The sequence below is a fragment of the Oncorhynchus masou genome, chromosome 5 (assembly GCF_036934945.1).
Source record: "Oncorhynchus masou masou isolate Uvic2021 chromosome 5, UVic_Omas_1.1, whole genome shotgun sequence".
NCBI classification, from domain to species: domain Eukaryota; kingdom Metazoa; phylum Chordata; class Actinopteri; order Salmoniformes; family Salmonidae; genus Oncorhynchus; species Oncorhynchus masou.
This window is the reverse complement of record NC_088216.1, coordinates 60,909,460-60,925,571: the sequence shown is the minus strand read 5'-3', so window position 1 is coordinate 60,925,571 and position 16,112 is coordinate 60,909,460. Positions and strand designations below refer to the sequence as shown.

Genomic DNA, 16,112 nt, shown 5'->3' with positions numbered 1-16,112 from the left:
GTAGGCAGGAGGCACAGAGAAAGAGCACTGCTACAGGTAGGCAGGAGACACAGAGACGATAGCACTGCTACAGGTAGGTAGGAGACACAGAGGCAGATAGCACTGCTACAGGTAGGCAGGAGACACAGAGACGATAGCACTGCTACAGGTAGGCAGGAGGCACCGAGACAGAGAGCACTGCTACAGGTAGGCAGGAGACACAGAGACGATAGCACTGCTACAGGTAGGCAGGAGACACAGAGACACATGGCCATGCTACAGGTAGGTAGGAGACACAGAGACACATGGCCATGCTACAGGTAGGCAGGAGATACAGAGACAGATAGCACTGCGACAGGTAGGCAGGAGACACAGAGACGATAGCACTGCTACAGGTAGGCAGGAGACACAGAGACACATGGCCATGCTACAGGTAGGTAGGAGACACAGATACAGATAGCACTGCTACAGGTAGGCAGGAGACACAGAGACAGATAGCACTGCTACATGTAGGAGGCACAGAGACAGATAGCACTGCTACAGGTAGGCAGGAGACACAGAGACAGATAGCACTGTTACAGGTAGGCAGGAGGCACAGAGACAGATAGCACTGTTACAGGTAGGCAGGAGGCACAGAGACAGATAGCACTGTTACAGGTAGGCAGGAGAAACAGAGACAGATAGCACTGTTACAGGTAGGCAGGAGACACAGAGACACATGGCCATGCTACAGGTAGGTAGGAGACAAAGAGACAGATAGCACTGCTACGGGTAGGCAGGAGACACAGAGACAGATAGCACTGTTACAGGTAGGAGGCACAGAGACAGATAGCACTGCTACAGGTAGGCAGGAGACACAGAGACAGATAGCACTGCTACAGGTAGGCAGGAGACACAGAGACAATAGCACTGCTACAGGTAGGCAGGAGACACAGAGACAGATAGCACTGCTACAAGTAGGCAGGAGATACAGAGACACATGGCCATGCTACAGGTAGGAGACACAGAGACAGATAGCACTGTTACAAGTAGGCAGGAGGCACAGAGACAGATAGCACTGCTACAGGTAGGTAGGGGACACAGAGACACATGGCCATGCTACAGGTAGGCAGGAGGCACAGAGACAGATAGCACTGCTACAGGTAGGCAGGAGACAAAGAGACGATAGCACTGCTACAGGTAGGTAGGGGACACAGAGACACATGGCCATGCTACAGGTAGGCAGGAGGCACAGAGACAGATAGCACTGCTACAGGTAGGCAGGAGACAGATAGCACTGTGTTACAGGTAGGCAGGAAGCACAGAGACAGATAGCACTGCTACAGGTAGGCAGGAGACACAGAGACAGATAGCACTGCTACAGGTAGGCAGGAGACACAGAGACAGATAGCACTGCTACAGGTAGGCAGGAAGCACAGAGACAGATAGCACTGCTACAGGTAGGCAGGAGACACAGAGACAGATAGCACTGCTACAGGTAGGTAGGAGATACAGAGACAGATAGCACTGCTACAGGAGACACAGAGACAGATAGCACTGTTACAGGTAGGCAGGAGGCACAGAGACAGATAGCACTGCTACAGGTAGGCAGGAGGCACAGAGACAGATAGCACTGTTACAGGTAGGCAGGAGGCACAGAGACAGATAGCACTGCTACAGGTAGGCAGGAGACACACAGAGACAGAACACTGCTACAGGTAGGCAGGAGACACAGAGACACATAGCACTGCTACAGGTAGGCAGGAGACACAGATATCACTGTGTACAGGTAGGCAGGAGACACAGAGACAGATAGCACTGCTACAGGTAGCCACAGCAGGAGACACAGAGACACATGGCCATGCCTAGGAACAGTGGGTTAACACAGACCTTGTCAGCTCACAGCATGCTACAGGTAGGCTAGGAGACACAGAGACAGATAGCACTGTTACAGGTAGGCAGGAGACACAGAGACAGATAGCACTGCTACAGGTAGGCAGGAGACACATGGCCATGACACATGAGCCATGCACTGTTACAGGTAGGCAGGACACAGAGACAGAGCACTGCTACAGGTAGGCAGGAGACAGAGACAGAGACAGATAGCACTGCTACAGGTAGGCAGGAGACACAGAGACGATAGCACTGCTACAGGTAGGCAGGAGACACAGAGACACATGGCCATGCTACAGGTAGGTAGGAGACACAGAGACACATGGCCATGCTACAGGTAGGCAGGAGATACAGAGACAGATAGCACTCACTGCTACAGGTAGGCAGGAGACACAGAGACGATAGCACTGCTACAGGTAGGCAGGAGACACAGAGACACATGGCCATGCTACAGGTAGGTAGGAGACACAGATACAGATAGCACTGCTACAGGTAGGCAGGAGACACAGAGACAGATAGCACTGCTACAGGTAGGCAGGAGATACAGAGACAGATATCACTGTTACAGGTAGGCAGGAGGCACAGAGACAGATAGCACTGCTACAGGTAGGCAGGAGACACAGAGACAGATAGCACTGCTACAGGTAGGCAGGAGACACAGAGACGATAGCACTGCTACAGGTAGGCAGGAGACACAGAGACAGATAGCACTGGTACAGGTAGGCAGGAGATACAGAGAGACATAGCGCTGCTACAGGTAGACAGAGAGACATAGCGCTGCTACAGGTAGACAGAGAGACATAGCGCCAAATGACTTAAATGTAAATGTAATAGCACTGCTACGGGTCGACAGAGAGACATAGCACTGCTCCAGGTAGACAGAGAGACAGATAGCACTGCTACAGGTAGACAGAGAGACATAGCGCTGCTACAGGTAGACAGAGAGACATAGCGCTGCTACAGGTAGACAGAGAGACATAGCACTGCTACAGCTGGACAGAGAGATGCTTAGAGACATAGCACTGATACATGTAGGCAGAGAGATACAGGCATTGGAGAAACACTGAGACTCCCTAACCTACAGGAGGTGGGACAACCCCAACTGTTAAGACTTGGAATCTTTTATGTGATGACCATTGGGTCAGGCAAAGAAAGGCTAACTTTAAGATAACAGTGAGGTGACATTGACCATGTTGAGCACTACCACTGAGTGCGTTTCCTCAGCTGCTGTTGATTTCACGCTTGTCTGAAAGGTGACAGAGAAAATGTGGATTCAGTTTAGAGCTTGGTGGTATATCGTGAATACCGTTATTGATCCACATACCGGTATGGATTCTATAACAATATTTGTATACATTGCTAAATTAAATGACAAGTTGCACTACTCATAAAACATACTTGTAAACTTAGCAAAAAAAGAAACACCCTCTCACTGTCAACTGTGTTTATATTCAGCTAACGTAACATGTGTAAATATTTGTATGAACATAACAAGATTCAACAACTGAGACATAGACTGAACAGGTTCCACAGACATGTGACTAACAGAAATGGAATAATGTGTTCTTGAACAAAGGGGGGTCAAAATCAAATGTAACAGTCCGTATCTAGTGTGGCCACCAGCTGCATTACGTACTGCAGTGCATCTCCTCCTCATGGACTGCACCAGATTTGCCAATTCTCGCTGTGAGATGTTACCCTACTGTTCTACCAATGCACCTGCAAGCCCTCACCCTCCGATCCAACAGGTCCCAGACGTGCTCAATGGGATTGAGAGCCAAGCTCTTTGCTGGCCATGGCAGAACACTGACATTCCTGTCTTTGCGGTAAATCACGCACAGAACAAGCAGTATGGCTGGTGGCATTGTCATGCTGGAGGGCCATGTCAGGATGAGCCTGCAGGAAGGGTACCACATGAGGGAGGAGGATGTCTTCCCTGTAACGCACAGCGTTGAGATTGCCTGCAAAGACAACGAACTGAGTCCGATGATGCTGTGACACACCGCCCCAGACCATGACGGACCCTCCACCTCCAAATCGATCCCGCTCCAGAGTACAGGCCTCGGTGTATCGCTTGTTCCTTTGACGATAAACGTGAATCTGAACATCACCCCTGGTGAGACAAAACCGTGACTCATCAGTGAAGAGCACTTTTTGCCAGTTCTGTCTGGTCCAGTGGGTTTGTGCCCATAGACGACATTGTTGTCGGTGATGTCTGGTGAGGACCTGCCTTACAACAGGCCTACAAGACCTCAGTCCAGCTTCTCTCAGCCTTTTGCGGAAAGTCTGAGCACTGATGGAGTGATTGTGCATTCCTGGTGTAATTCAGGCAGTTGTTGTTGCCATCCTGTACCTGTCCCGCAGGTGTGATGTTCGGAGGTACCGATACTGTGCAGGTGTTGTTACACATAACCTGCCAATGCGAGGATGATCAGCTGTCCGTCCTGTCTCACTGTAGCGCTGTCTTAGGCGTCTCACAGTACGGACCTAGCAATTTATTACCCTGGCCACATCTGCAGTCCTCTTGCCTCCTTGCAGCATGCCTAAGGCACCTTCACGCAAATGAGCAGGAACCCTGGGCATCTTTCTTTTGGTGTTTTTCAGAGTCCGTAGAAATGCCTCTTTAGTGTCCTAAGTTTTCATAACTGTTACCTTAATTGCTGACCGTCTGTAAGCTGTTAGTGTCTTAACAACCGTTCCACAGGTGCATGTTCATTAATTGTTTGTGGTTCATTGAACAAGCATGGGAAACAGTGTTTAAACCCTTTACAATGAAGATCTGTGAAGTTATTTGGATTTTTACGAATTATCTTTGAAAGACAGGGTCCTGAAAAAGGGGCGTTTCTTTTTTTGCTGATTTTATTATTCAGAAACATCAAATACCTCCATACCATCACCCAGCCCTAGTTCAGTTTCAGCATTTGAGTTTGTCATTCTGCTTATTTCCCCTTTGGCAGAATTATCAAAGGAGTCAAGATTTAGTTATTCATTCAGCCTTTAGTTAATTGTGTCAGTCAGTTGGTTTTCTGTGTAGGTCAGTATCACAACAAATTCAGTTTGAGTCCAAAAAGGCCATGAACTGTATCAAGAATATGGTAATGAGATGGGAGATCATTATTTATATGACCATTTTCCCTAGTCACCCGCTAGTCACTTTCTGGGGTCAAACTCATTTGATAATGCCCAGCATTCATCAAAGTAAGGTCCAATAGACTTAACCTCTCCCCCACTTATCTTCTAGTCAAACCACAATAACAAACATCATTTACTGACGTGATTGGCTGATGTTGGAGGTGTTTATTCTTTATTTGGCTGCTTTGTGGAAGGAGGAGTTGGTGGATGTAAGAAAGAAGATCACTTTTTCTATGGTGAGTGTCCATTTCTCAAGTGATTGTTATGCAGTCAGTGCACTCCTCTTTGAGTGATCAAATCCATGCAGAACCATTTTAACACTATAAGCAGTTGATCACCATAAGCAGTTGATCACCATAACCTCTATCACTATAAGCAGTTGATCACCATAACCTCTATCACTATAAGCAGTAGATCACATAACCTCTATCACTATAAGCAGAATGTCCTGTATGAGAAGACGAGGCTAGTGTGTTCTTCTTGGTAGTTTTTACTCTGAAATTCTCAGTTCAGGTGAGGGGTTAGTCAGGCGAGACAGTGCTTTTGTTGCAGATTATTGTACATTCTTTTTCATTAGTTTAACCCTCCCACAATGCCTTTCTGTTGTTCCCTGAGACTCCCTTTAAAGGCAGCCAAATGAAACCTCATGCAGGCCTAAGTGAGTTGGGATCCGTACAAAATGGCTGTAGCCCCGGGCTCTCTGGCTCTGAATGCATCTGCTGCTAGTTAGACCCCTAATGTTGAGCAGAATTGTTTGGCTTGTTTGTTCTTGATCTGGACCCCTATGGTTTCTGTTACGGATTAAGTTAAGAAAGTTTTACGAGAACGTGCACAACTTGTTGAAAATAAATGTAGTATGAAAACGACATGATATAGCCTAGCTAGGAGGGCACTGTTGAATAGTGTTCTGCAGGTTGAATAGTGTTCTGCGGGTTGAATCGTGTTCTGCGGGTTTTCATCTCCTTTTGATTTCATTTTTAAGAGGCTACTATTCATCATACGGTGCCTTTGGAAAGTATTCAGACCCATTGACTTTTTCCACATTTTGGTACGTTACAGCCTTATTCTAAAATGGATTCAATAGTTTTTTCCCTCATCGGTTTACACACAATACCCCATAATGAAAAGCAAAAACAGGATTTGAGAAAGATTTGCTAATTTATTCCAAATAAAAAACTGATACATACATTTACATAAGTATTCAGACCCTTTACTCAGTACTTTGTTGTAGCAGCTTTTGGCAGTGATTAGAGCCTTGAGTCTTCTTGGGTATGATGCTACAAGTTTGGCACACCTTTTATTTGGGGAGTTTCTCCCATTCTTCTCTGCAGATCCTCTCAATGTATGTCAGGTTGGATGGGGAGCGTTGCTGCACAGCTATTATAGGTCTCTCCAGAGATGTTTTATCGGGTTCAAGTCCGGGCTCTGGTTGGGCCACTCAAGGACATTCAGAGACTTGTCCCAAAGCCACTCCTGTGTTGTCAGGGTCGTTGTCCTGTTAGGTGAACCTTCACCCCAGTCTTAGGTCCTGAGTGCTCTGGAGCAGGCTTTATCCGTTTATCCGTACTTTATCCGTTCATCTTTGCCTCGATCCTGACTAGTCTCCCAGTCCCTTCCGCTGAAAAACATCCCCATAGCAGGATGCTGTCACCACCATGCTTCACCGTAGGGATGGTGCCAGGTTTCCTCCAGAAGTGACGCTTGGCATTCAGGCCAAAGAGTTCCATCCTAGTTTCATCAGACCAGAGAATCTTGTTTCTCATAGTCTGAAAGTCTTCAGGTGCCTTTAGGAAACTCCCAGCAGGCTGTCATGTGCCTTTTACTGAGGAGTGGCTTCGTCTGGCCACTCTACCATAAAGGCCTGATTGGTGGACTGCTGCATAGATGGTTGTCCTTCTGGAAGGTCCTCCCATCTCCACAGAAGAACTCTAGAGCTCTGTCAGAGTGACCATCGGGTTCTTGGTCACCTCCCTGACCAAGGCCCTTCTCCCCCGATTGCTCAGTTTGGCTGGGCGGCCAGCTCTAGGAAGAGTCTTGGTGGTTCCAAACATCTTGCATTTAAGAATGATGGAGGCCACTGTGTTCTTGGGGACCTTCAATGCTGTAGACATTTTTTGGTACCCTTCCCCAGATCTGTACCTGGATGATCAATGGAAACAGGATGCACCTGAGCTCAATTTTGATTCTCATAGCAAAGGGTCTGAATACTTGTGTATTTTAGTTATTTATTTTAAAATACTTTTGCAAAAATGTCTAAAAACCTGTTCTTGCTTTGTCATTATGGGGTATTGTGTGTCGATTGCTGTGGATTTTTAAAAATCCATTTTAGAATAAGGCTGTAATGTAACAAAATGTGGAAAAGGTCGAGGGGTTTGAATACTTTCTGAAGGCACCTTATATTACTGATTAGTCCATTTTTAGATTATTTTTCAATCCTTCGTCAACAGATTAATTTATCAAGGTCATGCATGTGAACAATGAGAATAGCTTTTCCTTTCATTGTGTCAGCCAATCAAGAAGCAGATGTGACCAGTGACCACCACAGACGGGCTATTAACCATTTGTCGTCAGACCTCTCCCAGCCCCACCAGCTGTGTGTTTATGGTATCCCATGTAGTGTTGACATACCTCTTGTTAGCATCTAGAAAACGACCACCACCCTGTGTTGTTAACACTGAGACATATCTCGGCCTGGGATTTGAGTTTGTCAGTGTGACACCATGTCACTAACACTGTGACTTGGTGTTGCTGTGGCCCAGTGACTAACACACTTGTATCTGTGTATATATATTTCTCTGTGTATCCAGGCCCAGCTGGCTGAGATGGAGCAGTCCCACAATGTGAGTGAGAGCTCTGTGAGGCAGCGTGATGAGGTGATGCGTGAGGCGGAGAGGCTGAGGGTCGCCCAGAGGGAGGCAGAGAGGACCCTGGCCGCCAGGGAGAGAGCCCACCGCCACCGGGTCAAAGGGCTGGAGGAGCAGGTAGATACAGCCGTGAGGTTAAAGGGCAAGAAGACATACCCTTAATGTCTGTCCCTGACCTCGTCTGTCTGTTTGTCCGTCCCACAGGTGTCCACTCTGAAGGAGCAGCTGCAGCAGGAGATGAGGCGGAGGCAGCCATCTCTACCCACCTCCCTGATGTCTGGGGGGAACTGAGCACTGAGCAGTTCACCTGTGTCCCTCCATGGGTACTAAAGCCCACTAACAGCTCCAAGAACCAATATCTAATCATCATCTCCTATGATTTGACACAAGCCTCTCCTACTCAGGGGGAAAGTCAGCGACACCACGGGAGGAGACTGTGGATGATAGAAGTGTCATCCGGTACAACAGAGGAGGAATGAGATCCTCAGCTGCCAGTATACAGTTGGCCTTGATTCCCTCCCACGCACACCAGCAGAACAGAATACAAAGGGAGAACCGAGTCTGAGTCACTGTTTGAGCACTAGGCAACAAATTGATCGGCCATATGAAGGAACTACTGTACTGTCCATCTTGCTAGTATCTGGTTGAGATTGAACCAACTATTTTGTCTGGACCAATATACACTATTATATGTAGAGCACATGATGTGAGCACATGAGATGAAGTATTTATGTGCTGTATGTATATCAGTTTGTGATATACAAACACACAGGATCTATCATGGTCCACACACACCAAGTCGTGGAGAGGGCACGACAACACGTCTTCCCTTCAGGAGGCTGAAAAAATGTGGCTTGGGCCCTCGGATCCTCAGAAAGTTGTACAGCTGAGCCATCGAGAGCATCTTGACTGGCTGCATCACCGCTTGGTATGGACACTGCTTGGCATCTGACCGCAAGGCGCTACAGAGAGCAGTGTGGATCGCCCAATAAATCACTGGGACTGAGCTCCCTGCTATCCAGGACCTCTATACCAGGCAGTTTCAGAGGAGGGCCCCAAAACATTGTCAAACAATTCAGCCCCCAGGTCATAGACTGTTCTCTCTGCTACCGCATGCCAAACAGTACCGATGCACAAAGTCTGGAACCAACAGGACCCTGAACAGATTCTACCCCCAAGCCATAAGACTGTTAAATATTTATGTGCTGTATGTATATCAGTTTGTGAATTTAGATTGATATACTTGTAACTAACTAGGAATAGCACATATTGAGGTCCATTTATGATAACTATCAGGATGATGTTTAGGGGATGTATACACATGCATCAATCATGTTTGTAAGGGAATTGAAATGAGAGAACAGTGGTGTATCTGTAAGAAATGAATGTTGATAAAGAATCTTTGACAACACTGCTGGTTTGTTTGATCCATATAAAGCACAAACAATCCAACTCATCAGAATTAGTCACACCAAGGTAAAGTTGTAGTAAAAAACATGTATTTTTTTCTCCAGTATAGTGAAAGGGTTTTACAAAGCAGTAGTACAGTAACAATTTGTGAGCCACATTTCAAAGCACTTCTTGCCACTGATATGTGAACCTATGCACTCACTGCAAGGTCATCAGCCACTGTAGCTCTAGTCACGTTGACCATGTTACACAATAACACTCGAGAGGTCAGGGGTCAGCACCCGTCTCTTCAAGTCTGATTTTCGCTGCTTGCCACCCAGTCAGTGCCAAGGCAGTGGGATGGTTATGGATGATTGAGTTTTGCTAATGCCTCTGTTGTTGAGGTCAGTAAGCAGTAGCTGTCACTCTGGCTGTCCCCTCATTACTATGACTGCTTTTCAACACAGGTATAGTAAACAACAACAAACATCACACAATGATTTAGAATATAGGATAAAATTAGGCATAAAAAACAAGATAAAAATGTTGCTTTTTTATGTGCCTCTGATTGCTGATTTCCATTCCTTAGCACCAGTGTGGTAGTGATTTTATAGCACCAGTGACATTATACAGTCATCAATGTTCTGTTGAGTATAAAAGAATATATATTTATCCATACACACGTTCTACTGATCCCACTTCTCATTATGTATGGAATTCTGAAAGGGAGGAGAGATGAAAAGAGAAGAAACATGGGAGTTCTTTGGTACCAAAGTGGAATACAGTCAAAGATTAAACAGAAAATGGGATGGGAAGGAGGTGGGATGTGGACCCTAGAGATGTGGCAGTATTTGGGCTGGTGTTCTCTGATGTGTCCCATGTTCTCAACAGCCTCCACAGCTCTTCCCACAGCTGCTCCCCAGTGACCCACACTGGCCACTCACCGCCGCTACACCACAACGAGAGAACTGGTCACGGCACATGTCAGCTACAGAGAGAGAGAAGTGTTACAGCCTTTGTCCTTCACAGAGGTGAATACAAAACTGAACGGGTGTGTGTGTTTCTTTAGTGGGGACAGCTGGTTGTGCATTGTATACAAGAACACCTCACCTCTTAGCAGCTCTTCATGCGCACACACGGTCCTGACACACACCTCCTTGTTGACCACATACACCCTTCGCAAGCTGAGGAGAGAGGAACGGTGTTAGTGGGATGTTGAACACTTTATAATCCATGTTCAATGCTATCATGATAAGTTAAGGGTTAGGTGTGCAATATCAGACCTGTAGAAGCAGAGGCTATTCAGACACTGTTTGCATGGTTTGTGAACAGAGTAGAGTCTGGTGCAGGGGTACTGCTCCTCTCGACAATCTACACAACAGAAAACATATGAGCCATCCAACACAATCATCTACACACAGCATAATAGTCCAGGTCAGTCATCCATCAAAAACTATTCACACAGACCCTCCCTCTCTGTTTTTTTACCTAGGGGGCCAGGTTCTGTGGGCTCTGTCTCTTGCTCTGAAACAAAACAGAAACTCACATTTTAATGGAATAACCCTACTAATACGACAGAAGAACAGGACAGTGGATATAGATGTTGAACATACCAGTTGATAACAAATGTTGAATAGTAGATAATGAAAGGTGTGAGTACCAGACAGACCAGGACGTTCGGGACCAGGGAACGTTTGGGGAACCTGTGACAGAATCTGCTGCTGGACATCCGTGTCAGGATTATCTGATAGGGGGGGGGGGGGGGGGAGAGAGAGATGGTGAGCAACAAGGGAATTGCTGAATTCTCTCAAGGAAAATGGAGGTACTGAGCAGAACTTTCAGTACATCACCAAAGGGCAGAGAAGCTCTCTACATCAGTCTATCAAAACTAATGATACTACAGGAGTAGAATAGGTAACAAGATCACACAAGTATCTTACCTGGGAAATAATCATAGTCCTCTGTGAAGCAAAATGAACAAAGGTACAGTATGAGATATTCCTTTGTTACATTGATAACATATTGTGATAAATGTACAGCAGGCAGACTGACAGACAGGCCAGCAACTCTTCATGTGACAGATGAATAGCAGAGATCTTCTCAAGCACAGTGGGGATTTCACATAAAACGTTGCAAGTCTTGCAAGAATATAACATCGACCACCTGCTTTTAAAATTGGGAGGAAATGTACGGTAGATTGTCTTTGTGCATGACTTCATAATCAAGATGTTAACAAGCGCTGAGATAGTAAGTGGTCATTGAAGTATTTACAATAAACAAATTACAATACACAGGACATTCAATGTTTCCATCTACCTGGTAAAATGGTATACTCTCGGGGTGGGTAGAAAAAAGACATTGAAATAATGACCACATGTGAAGAGACACAGTACTGAGTCACGGTGTGTTTGTACACGTGGACAGACAGTGTAATAAAGACATGGATGAACTCACCCAGGAAAGGAAATGGTTCTTGGTAGAGGGGGGCTGAGCTAGCAGGAGGACTGTTGAGGCAAAGTTGCCTAAATGTTTAGACAAAGGTGCTGGACAAGTGTTTTGTTGTATAGAATGTTTATTGGGTTAGTCTACTGTTGTGTGTACATTAGAGTGTTGTGTATATTTTGCAGTGTTCAGTGCGACTGTGCTGGACTCACCTGGCATGGAGAGCAGTAGTAGGACTCTCATGATCGCTGTCTCTGTGGAGGTAGACTGACACTGAGGAGGAGAGAGAAGACTGTATACATTTTCAAAGGGTTACTGATTCCAAGTGATACAGAAACACACATCTGTTACATAGTGTTCGCTGTGTCATAGATGTATTTCTGTGTCGTTTTTCAGATTCCCAACTGTGACAGTCTTTTACCCATGGGCCTCATCACAGTCTTTTACCCATGGGCCTCATCACAGTCTTTTATCCATGGGCCTCATCACAGTCTTTTACCCATGGGCCTCATCACAGTCTTTTATCCATGGGCCTCATCACAGTCTTTTACCCATGGGCCTCATCACAGTCTTTTACCCATGGGCCTCATCACAGTCTTTTATCCATGGGCCTCATCACAGTCTTTTACCCATGGGCCTCATCACAGTCTTTTACCCATGGGCCTCATCACAGTATTTTACCCATGGGCCTCATCACAGTCTTTTACCCATGGGCCTCATCACAGTCTTTTATCCATGGGCCTCATCACAGTCTTTTATCCATGGGCCTCATCACAGTCTTTTACCCATGGGCCTCATCACAGTCTTTTATCCATGGGCCTCATCACAGTCTTTTACCCATGGGCCTCATCACAGTCTTTTACCCATGGGCCTCATCACAGTCTTTTACCCATGGGCCTCATCACAGTCTTTTACCCATGGGCCTCATCACAGTCTTTTATCCATGCCTCATCACAGTCTTTTATCCATGCCTCATCACAGTCTTTTACCCATGGGCCTCATCACAGTCTTTTATCCATGGGCCTCATCACAGTCTTTTACCCATGGGCCTCATCACAGTCTTTTATCCATGGGCCTCATCACAGTCTTTTATCCATGGGCCTCATCACAGTCTTTTACCCATGGGCCTCATCACAGTCTTTTACCCATGGGCCTCATCACAGCCTTTTATCCATGGGCCTCATCACAGTCTTTTATCCATGGGCCTCATCACAGTCTTTTATCCATGGGCCTCATCACAGTCTTTTATCCATGGGCCTCATCACAGTCTTTTACCCATGGGCCTCATCACAGTCTTTTACCCATGGGCCTCATCACAGTCTTTTATCCATGGGCCTCATCACAGTCTTTTATCCATGGGCCTCATCACAGTCTTTTATCCATGGGCCTCATCACAGTCTTTTACCCATGGGCCTCATCACAGTCTTTTATCCATGGGCCTCATCACAGTCTTTTATCCATGGGCCTCATCACAGTCTTTTATCCATGGGCCTCATCACAGTCTTTTACCCATGGGCCTCATCACAGTCTTTTACCCATGGGCCTCATCACAGTCTTTTATCCATGCCTCATCACAGTCTTTTACCCATGGGCCTCATCACAGTCTTTTACCCATGGGCCTCATCATAGTCTTTTATCCATGGGCCTCATCACAGTCTTTTATCCATGGCCCTCATCACAGTCTTTTATCCATGGGCCTCATCACAGTCTTTTATCCATGGGCCTCATCACAGTATTTTATCCATGGGCCTCATCACAGTCTTTTACCCATGGGCCTCATCACAGTCTTTTATCCATGGGCCTCATCATAGTCTTTTATCCATGGGCCTCATCACAGTCTTTTATCCATGGGCCTCATCACAGTATTTTATCCATGGGCCTCATCACAGTCTTTTATCCATGGGCCTCATCACAGTCTTTTACCCATGGGCCTCATCACAGTCTTTTATCCATGGGCCTCATCACAGTCTTTTATCCATGGGCCTCTTGTCTTTTCCCTTCCATCTCTCTCCTATCCTGCATTCTGACCTCACCTCTTCCCTCTCTCTTTTACCCTCCACTCTGCCCTCCCCTGGCCCCAAACAGTCAAGGGGAAAAAGGAAAACTTTGACAGCAAGAATGTGGCACGTCTGTCTTTCTTAACAATCCCTCTGTTTTTCTCCTTTTCTCCATTCCACTACGAAACACTCTAAAGCAGACAGACCAGGGGCTAAATTCCAGGAAAAGAACCACTGAGCCCCTCCACCCCACCCCTCCTTCACTCCCCATCTTCCATATTCCTCCCTCCACGTCTCTCATTTCCTCTATGTCGCCCTCTCTTGTCATTTCCCTGAACCCCTCCCCCTCTCTACTCCTCTCTCTCTCGCTAACAAGCAGAGAGCTGGCCAGGTTGAGTTCGTACAGTATGACCACTGTATGCCACGCCAAAAAGAGAGTGTGAGAGTGAGAGAGAGTGAGGAAGGGGGAGTTAGTGAAGAGAGAGAGAGGACTGTATTCTCAGAGGATAGCAGTACACTGCTGCAATAAGACCCCCCTCCAATGCTTATTACAGTTTTCAAGTACATGACAATGGCACAGTGAAGTTCATAAACCACTTATAAACTGCAACAACTCACATTCAGTTGGGAACAATTGGCACAGAGAACAGTCTTTCTAACTAGACTGCTTATAAGTAACTGTGCAGACCACAATATTAGGCTACTTTCCTTGTGGAATGAACAAATACTTCTCCCCTTCTGTACTGCACACAATCAGACAGTCTAGCTTGTGTGTGTTTTTTTGTGCACTGAGTGTGCTATCATGTGATCATCAGTGTGTATATGTGTGAGTATCATCACATTTAATGTTTCATACTATGAGGTCTGGCGGTAGTGTTTCAGAGTGTACATGTATGTATGAAGGTACATGTCACCAAAGTGTGTGTGTTCAGATATTCCTCTTGTGCATCACAGTGGCTATCGAAAACCATATGTTTTCACAGCACACATCTGGGAGCTATTACACCCTCCTCCTCAACCCCATTTCGCCCCCCTCCCCTCCCCAGCCCTAACTGACCCCCTCCCCCAAAGCATGGGGACTTCGCAACAATGCAAACATGAAGAGGGAGAACTCCCAATCTTCATGCCTCCTCATACGAAACACAGTGTGTTTTCAAGCACTATGTAAAAACATATATGATTTCTCTCTCCATCTCTTCCCCTGCCTCCAATCTCCTCCCCTCTTAAAACCCCCCATTAGTCCGCATTCTTTTCTCCCTTGTCCTCTCATTTTATTTATGTTGGCCAGCCCCTCTCCATTGTATTGTCATTGCCCCCAGCTATAACCCCACCCCCTGGATTGCAGATTGCCCCATTCTCCACAACAGTGTAAACAGACAACAAATAGACAACCTCATGTCAACCTATAACAATCTGAATAAATGAAAGATTTAAGTACCTGTTGAATAATTACATGAGGCCCAATCATGTCGTGAATTGTAAAGAAAAGACACAGAATCAGCTTAGTTGACAGACCACCACTGCTTGCATGATATTATTGAACTTGTAGACTTCGTATTTTATAGTTTTTTTTCTTCAGGTAGGCCTATAACTCGGTACTGATGATGGATACAAATATGTATATTTCAAATATCTGATAAGTGATCAAAAACCCACACCACCCTGACACATGGTAAAAGTTAAGAAATGTAGCCCAACTCCTTGGTCATTGATTAATGGTCAATATTCAAAGTAATCCAAATAAGCGGACATGCTTACAAATACTGCAATTATTTCATATCTAAATATATTAATTTAAACAACTTGCAGTTCTTACCTCTAATTCAATTTAGCTCTGGCGATCCGCAAGTCTAATGCGTCCCGTCTTCAGCAACTTCTGACCGAACCGCACATTGTAGCGCCCCGCCTTCAAACCCCCTCTCCCGCCTTGTGTCGGACACATCGCCGACCCCCACCAACCACAGACTGGAGACCACCGCACTGACTGCACATAAACCCCCTAGCCCTCAAGGATGGATAAATAGGGATGTTTGAAAGCAGTACACACACATAATTGATCTCAAGGCATATCATTTTTCGTGTATGATTTTGGATTGTCCACGTCATTGTTCATGATAGGGGACAGTCAATTAGCAGGGCAGTACCGTGTGACAGAACTTGAACCATTTAAAAATGGTAGATACATTCATGGTTCTATTTTATTGATTCATTTGCAATGGTGCATTAATGACATGCCCAACAATCGGCTTCGGGAGACTCGCCAAATTGCATACACTGAAGGGGCTTTTTTTGGACAGGGTCCTTATTTGTTCTCCCTTCTCACTCAACTCCAGTTAAGTATGTGAAAGACTGACACCTAGAGGATATAGATTGAAATTACGGCACTACCCACTGTAGCACACATACAGTATTTTTTATTTTTTTGTATTTAGCTGAT

General features: G+C 45.9%; 2 protein-coding genes across 4 annotated transcripts in view; one reads left to right on the top strand and one right to left on the bottom strand.

Moving 5' to 3' along the window:
* The window catches only part of LOC135540032 (rootletin-like), a 45,839-nt gene extending 36,581 nt beyond the window's left edge, over positions 1-9,258 (top strand). For 2 of the 3 annotated variants that reach the window (XM_064966337.1, XM_064966335.1), the window contains exons 36-38: positions 5,181-5,219; positions 7,791-7,964; positions 8,052-9,258. In XM_064966337.1, coding sequence (XP_064822409.1) covers positions 5,181-5,219; positions 7,791-7,964; positions 8,052-8,138 — 300 coding nt within the window. In that variant the 3' untranslated portion in view covers positions 8,139-9,258. The remainder of the gene's footprint in view (positions 1-5,180; positions 5,220-7,790; positions 7,965-8,051) is intronic. The other variant, XM_064966336.1, reaches the window with a different exon arrangement.
* A 66-nt stretch (positions 9,259-9,324) lies between these two features.
* mfap2 (microfibril associated protein 2) lies at positions 9,325-15,612 on the bottom strand. The gene is given in 10 exon segments (XM_064966340.1): positions 9,325-10,224; positions 10,347-10,420; positions 10,520-10,607; positions 10,725-10,760; positions 10,897-10,980; positions 11,177-11,197; positions 11,691-11,717; positions 11,720-11,740; positions 11,891-11,951; positions 15,492-15,612. Coding segments are annotated over 9 exon segments (486 nt in total). The 5' UTR covers positions 11,922-11,951; positions 15,492-15,612; the 3' UTR covers positions 9,325-10,120.
* Positions 15,613-16,112: the final 500 nt, after the last annotated feature.